At 45.4% G+C, this 13,892-nt stretch overlaps 1 protein-coding gene across 6 annotated transcripts in view; it reads left to right on the top strand.

Moving 5' to 3' along the window:
* The window catches only part of CDH13 (cadherin 13), a 1,882,652-nt gene that overhangs the window by 945,029 nt on the left and 923,731 nt on the right, over nt 1–13,892 (top strand). Inside the window, exon 1 of one of the 6 annotated variants that reach the window (XM_068261400.1) lies at nt 5,800–5,870. The exons of the other annotated variants lie outside the window; for them this stretch is intronic. Coding sequence (XP_068117501.1) covers nt 5,829–5,870 — 42 coding nt within the window. The 5' untranslated portion in view covers nt 5,800–5,828. Of the gene's footprint in view, nt 1–5,799; nt 5,871–13,892 lie in introns of those variants that run through there. 6 annotated transcript variants of the gene reach the window in all.

Raw genomic sequence — 13,892 nt, 5'->3', positions numbered from 1 at the left:
ATGCCTAGAAAAGTCACTTAGCTATATACAGAGTATATATATATATATATATATATATATATATAAAAATATATATGTATGTATGTATATATATATATATATATATATATATATATATATATATATATATATATATATATATATATATATATATATATATATATATATATATATATATATACACGCACACACGCACGCACACACACACACACACACACACACACACACACACACACACATATATATATATATATATATATATATATATATATATATATATATATATATATATATATATACAGAAACTCCATGCAATTAGTGCCCTAACTAGGATTTGAAATGGGGACCCAGTGCTGCAAGGTGAGAGAGTGCTGACCACTACATCACCATGCTGCTGAAATGATTGTTTGTTGTTAAAGTGAACCTGAACTCTTGCACAGGACAGAAGGAAAACATAGAGAAATGCACCCTGTAGGTATTTACAGAGTTTAGCCTGTTTACCACCCCCCATCTGTGACTAATCACAAGTTGTAATTTGATCCCTCAGTTGTGTCAACTGACTGCCATGGCAGAGAGGCTAATTTGAAAGCGCAGGATGTTAACAACATGTCTGCTTTCATGAAAGCAGGAAGTAGACACACTGCAGCTTTATTGCAGGACTTGTATCAGCTGTAACTAAGAAATGTTTTTCTTTAACCACCCTGGCGTTCTATTAAGATCGCCAGGGCGGCTGCGGGAGGGTTTTTCTTTTAATTAAAAAAAACTATTTCATGCAGCCAACTGAAAGGTGGCTGCATGAAAGCCCATTAGATGGCGCTCCGGATGCGTTCTTCTAATTGCCTCCGGCGACCAGAAGTAACAAGGAAGGCTGCAAAGAGCAGCCTTCCTTGTTTCGCTTACCTCGTCGCCATGACAACGACAACGTCAGCCGCCTCCGATCCAGCCCTTAGCGCTGGCCGGAACTATTTGTTCCGGCCACGCTGAGCTCAGGCGGCTGGGGGGACCCTCTTTCGCCGCTGCACGCGGCGGATCGCCGCGCTGCGGCTGCGATCAGGTAGCACACGCGGCTGGCAAAGTGCCGGCTGCGTGTGCTGCTTTTTATTTCATGCAAATCGGCACAGCAGGGCCTGAGCGGCAGCCTCCGGCGGTAATGGACGAGCTGAGCATTTCTGTGTCTCTGTAGGATCCCTCCTCACCATGTGGTGAGTAAACCTTGCTGGGTTGTACTGGGTGTGAAGGGATGCCATAAATTTTACTTAAAATGTATTTCCATAGGGTCCAGCACAACAAGTAGCAATGTTTCAATCAAGGCTGTGGAGTCGGTACAAACATCATCCGACTCCTCAGTTCATGAAACCACCGACTCGGACTCCAACTCCGACTCCAGGTACCCAAAATGACTCTGACTCCTCGACTCCGACTCCTAAGTCCCATACTTATCAGGGCTGTGGATTTGGTACAAAAATCATCTGACCCCGACTCCTCAGTATCTGAAACCACCGACTCCAACACCGACTCCAGTTACCCAAAATTGCTCCGACTCCACACCCCTGGTTTCACTGGAAAATAAAGATGGTGCCTTTCATATCCCTCTCGATATGAGTTTCTTTAAAGTGGACCTGAACCCAAAATTTCCTCTCTGCTCGAAAAGATAAGCAACAGCAAAACATTTAAAGGAAAACATTTCTTGGTTACAGCTGATACAAATGCTGCAATAAATCTACAGTGTGTCTACTTCCTGCTTCTATGGAAGCAGACATAGGGTTAACATCCTGTGTTTACAAATTAGCAGCTCTGCCATGGCAGAAGAGATTCCTGAGCTTAGAGATGAAATTACAGCTTGTGCTTAGTCACAGATGAGGGGGGGGGGGGGGGGGGGGGGTTACAGGCTAAACTCTCTAAATACATACAGGGTGCATTTCTCTATGATTTCCTTCTGTCCTGTGCATGAGTTCAGGTCCTTTTTAAAGGGACTCCGAGCACCTCTCATGGACATGCCTTTAAAGAGACTCTGTAACAAAATGTTGAGCCTTATTTCTTCTGTCCTATAAGTTCATATTACTGTTCTAATGTGGTCTGTCTTACTGCAGCCTTTAGTAGTTGCACTGTCTCTGTAATAAATCTTATCTCCTTTCCTCTGTTGTGTCTGTCGGGCAGAGGCTGGAATGTGTGGAATGTGCAGCACTGCTTGTCATTGGCAGAAGCTTTACCCCCTCCAAGCTCTACATGAGTCACACAGGGAGCTGTTCTCAGCGTATCATACTCTGGTTAGAAGCCATGTCATTTGTTTGTAAACACTGCCTACAACTGTTGATTACAAGCCAGGATTGCAGCAGGGAGTGGCAGAAACAGCACAGAGGGGCACAGGGGAACATAAGGAATAGAACGGTATGCGTTTTATTGTAAGAATTTTAGAGTACAGATTCTCTTTAAGACTCTGACCAGTACTGCAAAGTACTTAAAGATGCATACTTTTCTGTAGCTCGCGCTCTCCTCTTTCATTTGATGCCTGAATCGCCGTTCTACACCAAATAGTTGTTTCGTTCGATTTCAAATAAAAATCGCGGCTGCTATCTTGGCTATGTTATAACTTCTGGGTCACCCCTGTCTTCTCTGTTAGAGAAGTGCATCACTGATTGAAGCAGGAAGAGGAAGTGACACGCATGGCCATTGCAAGAGGCTCCTCCTGAGGGGTCAGAGCACGACTTTGTTGGAAGTCGTCTGGCTTAAAGGCATGCCCAAAAGAGGTGCTCGGAGTCTCTTTAAAACTATTTATGGAAAATTTGCTAATATTTTTCATTGTCCAGTCTAATAACACACCAGGGAATCGTCCTTTAAGGTTTTGCCTAAACTGGATGAAACCTGTGATTATTCTTTTAGCCTACGAGCCTTAAGCTTTGAATAGTGGAATTATAGGAACATAAGTAAGTCGGTATGAGTTCCGCGTGGCTGCATCTGGATTCTTGACAAACCATCAGTTCCAAACTTCACTTACTGTTCTGTTCCACTAACAGGTATTTAACGGAGCCATTAAGAAAAGTGATTCTTTGCAAACAGCGGTAAAGCATCAGATTACTACAATTTATGCTTCCATTTTAGAAACCCATATTAGGTACTTGTTATGGAGAGGGGGAGGGGCAGGCTTTCATTCGCTGCTGGGGAAGATAAGCTTTTAAGAGTTCTCCGTTTCAGACGCATTGTTCTCTCAGTCCCCACAAGTGTAAAGTAATCAGCGTAGAAACTTCACGAAGAAAAACAAGTACTATTTATTTCTGTTCAGTCTTTCGAGATTTTATCACCAACTTCTTTCCTTAATATCTTTAATACACTGATTTCAACTATGACATTAGACAAATGGCAAAACCCAAGGAGCACACCAAGACGACTGCACAGATTCTGAAGGATAGGTGGGGCTGTAGAGCCAAACCTAGAGAATTCTGGGATGCCACAAGCATCGTAGTAAGGCTTGCATAAAACCGGGAATGCACAAAATGCTCAAAGTGACCCAGAACCACTAGGAATGTATAAAGGGCATGGGCGGAGCTACACTGGGGCTTTGTGCCCCCCCCGGGGAATCACTGTATTCCACCCCCCCCCCCCCCCCCCCAGTGCCCCCCTTGCTCAGTAACGTACTGTTAGCTGTTTCCCAGCTCCAACAGGGTAGGGTCTATAATAAACTCTCCAAATCAGCCTGAGTCCATGCAAGCATTAAAGGAAAGGTCCTAGCTATTAAAAAAATTAAATCTACTTGCCCAGGGCTTCCTCCAGCCCCTAGCAGCTGATCTGTCCCACGCCGCAGCTCCACTCTCAGCCATTGTCTCCCGGTGCTGAGGACAACCTCGCAAGGTCGTCCTCTACTGCGCCTGTGCGAGCGCTTCTGTCAATCAAGTCCACGTGGCCGGAGTGTACTGTGTAAGGCGCAGTAGTTCTGCCCCTGCGCAGTACACTCCAGAGGACATGGATTTGATTGACAGCGGCGCTTGCGCAGCAGCAGTAGAGGACGACCTGGCGGGGCGCTATTGGGTCTGAGAGCCAGCAGCAGAGAGTGAAGCTGCAGCGTAGGCGAGATCAGCTACTAGGGGCTGGAGGAAGCCCTGGGCAAGTAGATTTCATTTTTTTTCATTCCAGCTTGGATGTGTCCTTTAAGTAAACCAAGGATCTTATCATTTTGCCATAAATACCTCGCAATCCTTGCAAGATTTGTTGTAAGTAATGTACTGTATCTGGATGACACTTTTATATTTGCAAAAATATCTCTCTACCTCCTTCTGACTATATGGTCTAACATTGTCAGTCAACAGGAATAGATTCTAAAGAAGGCTTACAAGCTGAAGCTTACTTTTTTCTTTTAAACTAGCCAATAAACTGGAGCTTGTATTTTACAGACAGGAAGTTTTGAATCAGGATAATAATCCGGATTCAAAACTTGCCTGTCTGTAAAATACAAACTCTAGTCTCCAGCAATGTTTAGCTACTAAGATAAAGAATGTGTTTCTCTCCCTCCTGCCTCTTTCCCTCACCCCTTGCTTGTAGAGTTGTGAGACACAGGATAGGGGCTGGAATGATTGCTCTGTGATCTGTCCACACAGGAGCAGCTTGCCAGCCAAATAGTGGAATACATCTGTAGGTAACTTTTCTTCAATAGAAGCACCAATATTAGGGCAATCTGCTCTGCCTCTACTATGACTGAGTTCTGTTTGCAATGTTTACATTTGGTTGCTGTTATTTCTTAACTAGTTAGCCTTAATTTCATCACCTGATTTAGGCAAAAAATATCTAAAGCTCTCCATACAAACGTTGATTTTGATCACCCAAATGGGCCCCACCACCCAACCATTTTGCTCCCTTTGTGGCCCCCTAAAAATATGAAGCTGGAGCCGCTTCTGGTAAAGCGCTAAAATAGACCAAAAAGCCCTCTATCAAAAAGCAAAGCTAAATGTAATCCATACCATGCACTGATGAGGGACAATCATTGGCCAACCAAAATTGGATGTGTGTACCAGTAAACCTGTGGTCCTTAAGTGGCTAATATGTCTGCTTCTATGAAAGCAGGTAGTAGACACTGCAGATTTATTGCAGGATTTGTATCCACTATAACAAAGAAATGTTTTCCCTTAAAGGTTATTATGGTGTTGCTTTTCTATTAGAGCTGCGATGAAGTTCTGAGTTCAGGTCATCTTTAAATGAATTTTGTAGCTAGTATATAAATATGTATGGAGATGCATTGAAAGGGGGGGGGGTGTGTAAGAATTGTAGAAATTCCCTCTGTATAGATACAGATTTAGTAAAATAATGTAATGTAATTAGAAACTGAGATATAGAAGGGAAGGTACCTCTCCTTCCCTCCCTCTATGGAGATATATATAGTAATTGTCTTATTCCCTTTAGTCCTCTATAGTCCATCAGTCAGCTCACCCTTTACAGATTATTTCATCCTGATTGGTCCAGGCAGTCGTCATGGAGACAGCGTAGACCTTGTTTTCTATCAGCGCAGCTTCAATTCATCACATTAATGTTGGCCTGTCACATTTTGTCAATCAGTTTGTTTTATAGGCCGAGGCCTTGATGTTTTTAGTGTCACCTCTATTTCCCCCGGGGCAGCGGCACTTGGCCTGTGGGATTTCTGTACATTATCGTATTTACACTAAGGGAATCCATAGCAGATAGAATAAAACAAAGGTGTTTGCATCTCTTGTTGTGTTTGGATCTCCCGGAGGGCCGGAATACCTCCTCCAATTACTGAGTCCTCTCTCGCGACGTCCTCCTAATCATGACAGATGCCTGCTGGCTGCCCGTGCATTGGGTGGGCACTCAGCTGGAGAAATTGGATGCGTTGGGATGTGGAGTGCTGCAAGGAGCGGTATTTACAGGTGCAGACCTTATTGACTTTAAGATGTTTTGCATTTACTCTCATTTCTGCCGTCAAGACCTCTAAGGTCTGGTCTGAGCTGTTCCTGGCCACCTATAGATCATTTTCCTGACAAGAAGTCTGCAAATTAAGTGTTCCATTCGCCCGCCCACGATCAATGCGTCTCTCATCAGGCCAGCGCTGCTCCGTGTGACAGACATGCTGCAGTCGTCTCCCCAGCCTGGAGGAACATAATAGATTCAGTATCATTTCTTACTGGTAATTCAGTCCTTTCCTGTGCCATGGGCCCCAGCAGAAAAGGATCGTGGTGAAATGGTGGCCTTAGGCAAGTACCAACTTTTGACCCACCCTTGATGGCCTCCTGCCTTTTTTGTAAGATTTGCTGGGGCCAGTGTTAACCAGGCCCCTAATATCTCTTCAGGCCCTAGGCATCTGCCTAATTTTGCCTCGTGGATGATCTGGCCCCAGTACCAAATGTACATCACATGACAACAAGTGTAAAACCTGCTTTCTAAGGACTGCTGTAGGGTAAGTGAGGTGTAAGTGAAATCATTACCACTATAGGACTAATTCAGCAGCTGAAGTAAGAGCCCTATGTTGACCTTCTGGTCTATGGGCCCCAGTGTGGTCACAGCCTCTGTGTCCTATACTGCTATCCCTCTGGTTAGAGATGATCGGAAAGAGCAAATTCCGTTCCACCGGAAATCGCGGATTCCATCAGTGTTATATTCCGCCGGATTTGTACAAAATTCAGCGGAATTCCGGATTCCGTCGGAAAAATTAAAATAATCGCAAAAACAACCTTGTTTATGTTATATAGTAGCCCATAGACCCTATTAATTGTTCCCTTAGTCCTTTTCTTCCTCCCAGAGGTAGGAGGGTCTCGTCTTCCAGGGAATTGTAGTATTTCAAAAGCCAGCTTACATACCGTGGCTGGGAATTGAACCCAGGTCTGAGTGCGTGGTAGGTAGCTCACTTCACCACTATACCACCACCAACACTACATGCTGAAGCCAGCCTAGCATGTACCATTATGATATATCCAAGAGAAAAATTAGCTTGCTTAAGGATTTGTAGCATGTCAAAAGCCAACTCACATTGGCTGGGAACAGAACCCAGGCCTACCGCTCTGTAGGCTGCTATCCTAACCATTATACCACCAACACAACACACTACAATGCTACATGCTGAAGCCAGCCTAGCATGTACCATTGTGATATACCCAAGAGAAAAATGAGCTCGCTCTCTCTCTAGGACTTGATGCCATTGAACTGAATTTTCAGCTTAAAACCATCAACGGATACCGGCAGATTTGCACAGGCAATTTCGAAATTCCGCCAGATTGAAAAAGCAATTCTGTTCCGACCAAACGGAATAGAATGACCAATTTCCGCCTGAAATTGCGGAAAATACAATTCCGCGGAAAGCGGTGACTATCCCTACTAGAGAGAGAGAGATGAATCTATGAATCTACCTCGCTATCTGGGGTTCTCTTCGGACAACTGTTGAACAGAAAAGGCAAGGCCATGCCTGGGTGGGCTTGAACCACCAACCTTGCAGTTAACAGCCAAACGTGCTAACCAATTGTGCCACACAGACTGTGTACCGCAAAGACTGTGCATGCAGTTGCTTTTGAATGAATGATTTTATGCGGATGTATGTGTGTCTTTTGGAGGGAGGAAGCACGTCTGCTCCAAGACGTTTCAGCATGTAGTGTTGGTGGTATAATGGTTAGGATAGCAGCCTACAGAGCAGTGTCCTGGGTTATTCCCAGCCAATGTGAGTTGGCTTTTGACATGCCACAAATCCTTAAGCAAGCTAATTTTTCTCTTGGATATATCATAATGGTACATGCTAGACTGACTTCAGCATGTAGCATTGTAGTGTGTTGTGTTGGTGGTATAATGGTTAGGATAGCAGCCTACAGAGCGGTAGCCCTAGGTTCTATCCCCAGCCAATGTGAGTTGGCTTTTGACATGCTACAAATCCTTAAGCAAGCTAATTTTTCTCTTGGATATATCATAATGGTACATGCTAGGCTGGCTTCAGCATGTAGTGTTGGTGGTGGTATAGTGGTGAAGTGAGTTACCTACCACACACTCAGACCTGGGTTCAATTCCCAGCCACGGTATGTAAGCTGGCTTTTGAAATACTACAATTCCCTGGAAGATGAGACCCTCCTCCCTCCGGGAGGAAGGGAGGAGGGGAGGAGGGAGGAAGGGAATTAGGGAGAAATGAGTTAAGTGAGGAAATAAATTTGAATTCCGTAAAATTCAGCGTAATTTTAAAATCTTCAGCGGAATTCCGTTTTAGAGCTATAACAATTCCGTTCCGTCATATCAGAACCGGAATCACCAAATTCCGGCCCGAATCACGGAATTTACAATTCCGCAGAATCCAGCGACCATCCCTACCACTGTTACATTCCATACTCTTTTCTCTCTCCTACTTCCCTCATATGACAAGACAATGGCCTCAATTCACTAAGCTTAACTCCAGTCTTTAATAACTCTTCTGAGCTGTTTTACAGTTATCACCATGGTGATATAATTGTGATAACTGTAAAACAGCTCAGAAGAGTTATTAAAGACAGGAGTTAAGCTTAGTGAATTGAGGCCTATGGATCAGTTGATGAATAAAATACAACAAATGGTAGCCTAACTCATCTCCCCTCTTGTCTTCACCTATCTCCACTGCTTTCCCCTAGCTCCTCTTCCCTCTTGTCCTCTCCGATGTTCTCTGCTTCCCTCTAGCTCTTCAGCCCTCTGTCTTCCCTTCTCTTCTCTCTTTCCTCATCAATCTTCTCTTCTCTGCTTCACCCTAGTTATTCACACATCTTGTCCTCTCCCTTTTCCCCTTTGCTTTCCTCTAGCTTCTCCCCCCTCTTGCCCTCACCTATCCTCTCTCCTCTGCTTCACCCTAGTTATTCCCCCCTCCTTGTCCTCTCCCTTTTCCCCTTTGCTTCCCTCTAGACCCCCCCCCACACACACACACACTCACACACACACACACACACACACCCATCTCATCTGCTTCACCCTAGCTTATCTCCCTCCTTTCCTCTGCTTCACCCTCTTGTTCTCCCCCTTTTCCCCTCTGCTTCCCTCTAGCTCCACCCCCTCTTGTCCTCACATATCTTCTCTGCTTTACCCTATCTCTCTCCCCTCTGTCCTTTCCCTTTTCTCCTCTGATTCGCCATAGCTCTTCTCCCCTCTTGTCCTCTCACTTTTGCTTTCTTCTAGCACTTCTCCCCTCTTTTCCCCTCCTATCTCCTATGCCTACCCCAAGTTCCTTCCCTTTTCTCCTCTGATTTCCTCTAGTTCCTTCCCCCTCTTGTCCTCTTCCTTCTCTGCTCTGCTTACCCCTAGTTCCTCTCCCCTCTTGTCCTCTTCCTTCTCTGCTCTGCTTAACCCTAGTTCCTCTGCCCTCTTGTCCTCTTTCTTCTCTGCTTACCTCTAGTTGCTCTCCCCTCTTGTCCTCTTCCTTCTCTGCTCTGCTTACCCCTAGCTACTCTCCCCTTTGTCTTTCCCCTTCTCCACTCTCCACCTGTAATTTGTACAGTGGGAGACATGGCAGCGCTTTCATACAGAGGCTGTACCCAAATGCTTTATCTGCATGGATGTGCAGAGCTCCAGAAACTGGACAACATTATACAACTAGCACTCAAACTGGTATAACAAAGGAGGGTGTTAGCTTCAGTAAATTATTTGTGCACAGTGTATTCCCTATTAGACTTCCTCACGGGGATGACGGACTCTCACGGGGAAGACCTAACACTAGTCTAACATTAGTACATAATTGCATCTGTTTTGCATTCAAGGCATGTATTTAGCCCCAGAGGGGCTCTGCATGCCTCTCTTGGTTTTCATTTCAGGCACAGCCTTGAGTGCTGTCGTTTCCACCTGTAATGCTCGCTGTGTTCTGCCTTGGAGAGAGAAGAGCTGGATAGTCGCACATTTATGGATTGAATGCCTCTTGTAGTTTTGCGTGTGAAGTACTTTTGCGGCACGCCATCCACTTCAGCACAATCTAGACAGGATGAATAATTATAATCACAACACAGCACTTTGATAAATTAGGCATACCGCTAATGGTTCCATCAAAAGTGTTAATTTTCCTCAAACTGGCAAGGAAAGGTAGCGTATTTCCGTCACCTGTCTGCGATCTGCGGGAAGTGAATACCAGCCTCTCCCCAACAGCCACATTCACAGAAATTAGCGTTCTCCAGCAAATTTATATTGTCACCTGGAATGGAAAGTGGATTGAAATTGCTGAGCGCACTTTAAATTGTTCTGAAAGCCTTTTTATTTTTTTTATTTTTACATAGCTCTTTTGTCGTTCTCAAATAACGTATTGAAGTACTTCTTTTCTTCCTCCGCTGAATTTACCATTCAAAATTAATTTCAGTCAGGGGGAAAAGTTGTTTTCAAGCGCAAGATAAAAAAGAGCAGAAAAACATGTTTGGATGTAACATCGGGCACATGCAAAGAGAAAAAAAACAATGCATTGCTGCTTGAGGGGAACCTGCTGAGCCAGAGAATAGACCAACTCAGTCTGTGCAGCACCAGAGAGAAACACGACTTGGCACCGATGCCCAAATGTGGCAAAAAGTCACTGTGCCATAAGTGGCATAACTACAAATCATGGGAACCTATGTCAAAACTTTGATGCCCCCCCCCCCCAAAGCTCACACCCCTTCCCTTGCCTCCCCTTGATGCCCTTCACTGCCTTAGGGCCCATCTCACAAGGGTCATGAAACAGGTGTGGCCATCATGATTTTCCCACCCATAACGTGAAGCCACAAAAACACCTGATCTGACTTATCTGACACTTGATCTTCAGTCTGGAGGTGTAGAAGGTCCAGTGGTGGCAGAGGTGACCTGATGATCCTCTCCACAGTGTTGATTACTCTTTTTGTTTCAGACTGTTGCACTTGCGTACCAGACAATAATGGAGGAGCAGAGGATAGTTTTGATGGTGGCATTGTAGAAGCTGGTTACCATTATCACATGATCGTTAGTGTGGGCAGTAATGGCGGAAGTGGCGCCCCTTCCCCTCAAAAAAAGTAAATGCTAAAGACGTGCAACAAACATTATTCAGTGCCCCACCCAATGACCTGTAGCGGAGTCCTTCTTTACATTGGTGAATGAGGGTGGGGTAACCGTGTCACATGATCTCACATTCTCCATCTCCTTCATACTTGTACACGGAACACTAAGCTTCCCTACACTTAACCAGTCTGCCAATCACTCCCTTCATCCCGTCTTCAAACAAACCTGTTATTACCGTGCGGCTTCTGAAGCCGGAGGCCCGTTATTTCATCGCCCTCGGGTATCGCAGCGTGATCCGCTACACTTCAGGCCGCCACAGAGCTGTGCGGCGTCCATCTTGTTTATAAGTCCTTCCTTCATCTCTCTCGTCACCGCTACCTCAGATGAAAAGCTTCTCCTGGGACCGGCAGTGCCTTTCCGCTAAAAGCCAATAATTCACTCATGCAAATTTTACAACAAAAGCAATTTTTTAATATTCTGTCAGGAAATCACGCTAGCTATTGTTCAATCGGAATTTGATTGTCAACGGGAAGGAAAAAAATGAATCCCTCGGGGGCCTGGTAATGTAAGTGGGGTCAGGACGAGTCAATAGAATTCTAGTTGACACACATCAGTATTATTATATTTGGAAGGTGGGGCCTCATTATAGCAGTGGGAAGCTTCCTCCTTTCACTGCTGTGTAACTCTGGAGGCAATAGAGATTTTATTCCTGGTTTTATGCTGCTACTGTTATTTACATACTCTATACAATGGCTAGATGAAGAGGAGGAGGCAGCAGAGATGTCACGGAAAGTAATACATAGATGTACACTGAGTACGAGGGTGGGGGGTCTACAAAGTGCTCTTATTTTACAGAAGCAAATCAGGAGGCGTTTAACAAGAAATATACCGCAGATTGGATTAATGTGTTTGCTAATTTTTCTACGCACAGCTATTTTCTTGTATGTGTTAAAGCCCTCAATGGCAGAGCCGGATTTTGTCTGTATAGAAATCCTTTATTACTTGATCTCATATAGTCATTTTTAAACTGTGGGGTCAGGAGCCCCTTCAAAAGCCACTTCCTGCCTCACAGACTTCATGTGGAGACCACCCCAGATTTTGCATGAAGCAATAACAACCCCACAACCTCTGGCCCCTGTCACCTATGTGGACAGCCTCACAACCTCTGACCCCAGCTGCTTATGTAGACAGCCACATAACCTCTGACCCCAGCCACCTATGTGTACAGCCACATAACCTCTGACCCCAGCCACCTATGTGTACAGCCACATAACCTCTGACCTCAGCCACCTATGTGGACAGCCCCATAACCTCTGACCCCAGCAGCCTATGTGGACAGCCCCATAACCTCTGATCTCAGCTGCCTATATGGACAACCCTATAACCTCTAGCCCAACTGTCTATGTGGACAGCCCCCTAACCTCTGACCCCAGCCTCTTATGTGAACAGCCCCCTAAATTCTGGCCCCAGCGGCCTATGTGGACAGCCTCACAACCTCTGGGCCCAGCCACCTATGTGGACAACCCTATAACCTCTAGCCATCTATGTGGACAGCCCCCTAACCTCTGACCCCAGCCTCTTATGTGGACAGCCCCCTAAGTTCTGGCCCCAGCGGCCTATGTGGACAGCCTCACAACCTCTGGGCCCAGCCACCTATGTGGACAGCCCCCTAACCTCTGACCCCAGCTGCCTATGTGGACAGCCCCATAACTTCTGGCCCTAGCCGTCTATGTGGACAGCCCCCTAACCTCTGACCCCAGCGGCCTATGTGGACAGCCCCAAAACCTCTGACCCCAGCGGCCTATGTGCACAGTCCCAAAACCTCTGACCCCAGCCTCCTATGTGGACAGCCCCCTAATCTCTGACCCCAGCGACCTATGTGGACAGCCCCCTACCTAACTCTAACTGCTCCCCTTCCATGTCTAACCCTAACTACCTTGCTCCACTGATGCCTAACTATCCTACTATACCTAATCCTAAAGGATCCCACTAAACCTATACCTAACCTTAACCTTTGCCTAACCTTTAAAGGCCCCCACCTAACCTATGCCTTACCCTAAAGAACCCCCAAACCTATGCCTAACCTTAACTGACTCCCCCCCCCAAACACCCCTAACTTTATGGCTACTAATGTGCCAATGTATATAGCTGCAATTCAGGCTATAAGTGTTAATTTGGCCATAGGAGGCGCCTAATAAAATAGCAAGCGCTGGGACCGCCCACTATGCAAACTATGGTTACATATAGCAGGGTAACTGTGGGTATTTACGTTGGTGCCTATGGCGGCGCCTGAAGTACTGCCTAGTAGGGGTAGGGTTAGGTATTGTTTTGGGGAGGTAAGTTAAGGTTAGGTATAGGCTTGGGTGTCGCCCAAATTAACTGCTTCAAATAAACAGAGCTTTAGTGGAGTTTTGTAGAACAAGTTTTCAGCCCGTCATCACCCCACACTTGTTTAAGTGAATAAAACGGGTCATAACTGCTGAGCGACAGTTTTCTAACAGCTTCTGATTGTCCTCATTAGTGTTGACAAGTTCATTCTCGCCTGCATTAGGTTACTGTATCATTACGATACATTATCTTAGCTTTTGATAGCCTTGTCTGGGGGATAATTGCACTCCTGACATCTTAATTAGTTTTGGTGACCCACGGTGGCGGGTAGCCGCCGATGCTCTGCCAGTTCCACTCCCGTTCTGTTGACTACAGCAATCAATCTCGCCGATTGTCCTCGATTCTACGTTTGCAAGGTCACGGCGGATTTGAATGCAATACTTTTTTTCCCTATATTCCTGCTGAATAAATATTTCTATGCTGGGAAAATATAATGGATGATAATTGTGTATCGAGCACAGCCAGGTATGTGGATTGCTTGCTTACCCCCAGAGCGCATTGTTTGTAGTGACCTTTACGGGTGTACGGCGTCTTGTTGCCGCATTTCTGAGCACAGAGAAGTATTAGTCATTGTAAGAAGCCTC

Source organism: Hyperolius riggenbachi, chromosome 11 (assembly GCF_040937935.1).
Source record: "Hyperolius riggenbachi isolate aHypRig1 chromosome 11, aHypRig1.pri, whole genome shotgun sequence".
Classification (NCBI taxonomy): Eukaryota; Metazoa; Chordata; class Amphibia; order Anura; family Hyperoliidae; genus Hyperolius; species Hyperolius riggenbachi.
The sequence above is the reverse complement of the archived record's forward strand: the minus strand, read 5'-3'. Positions and strand labels throughout refer to the sequence as shown.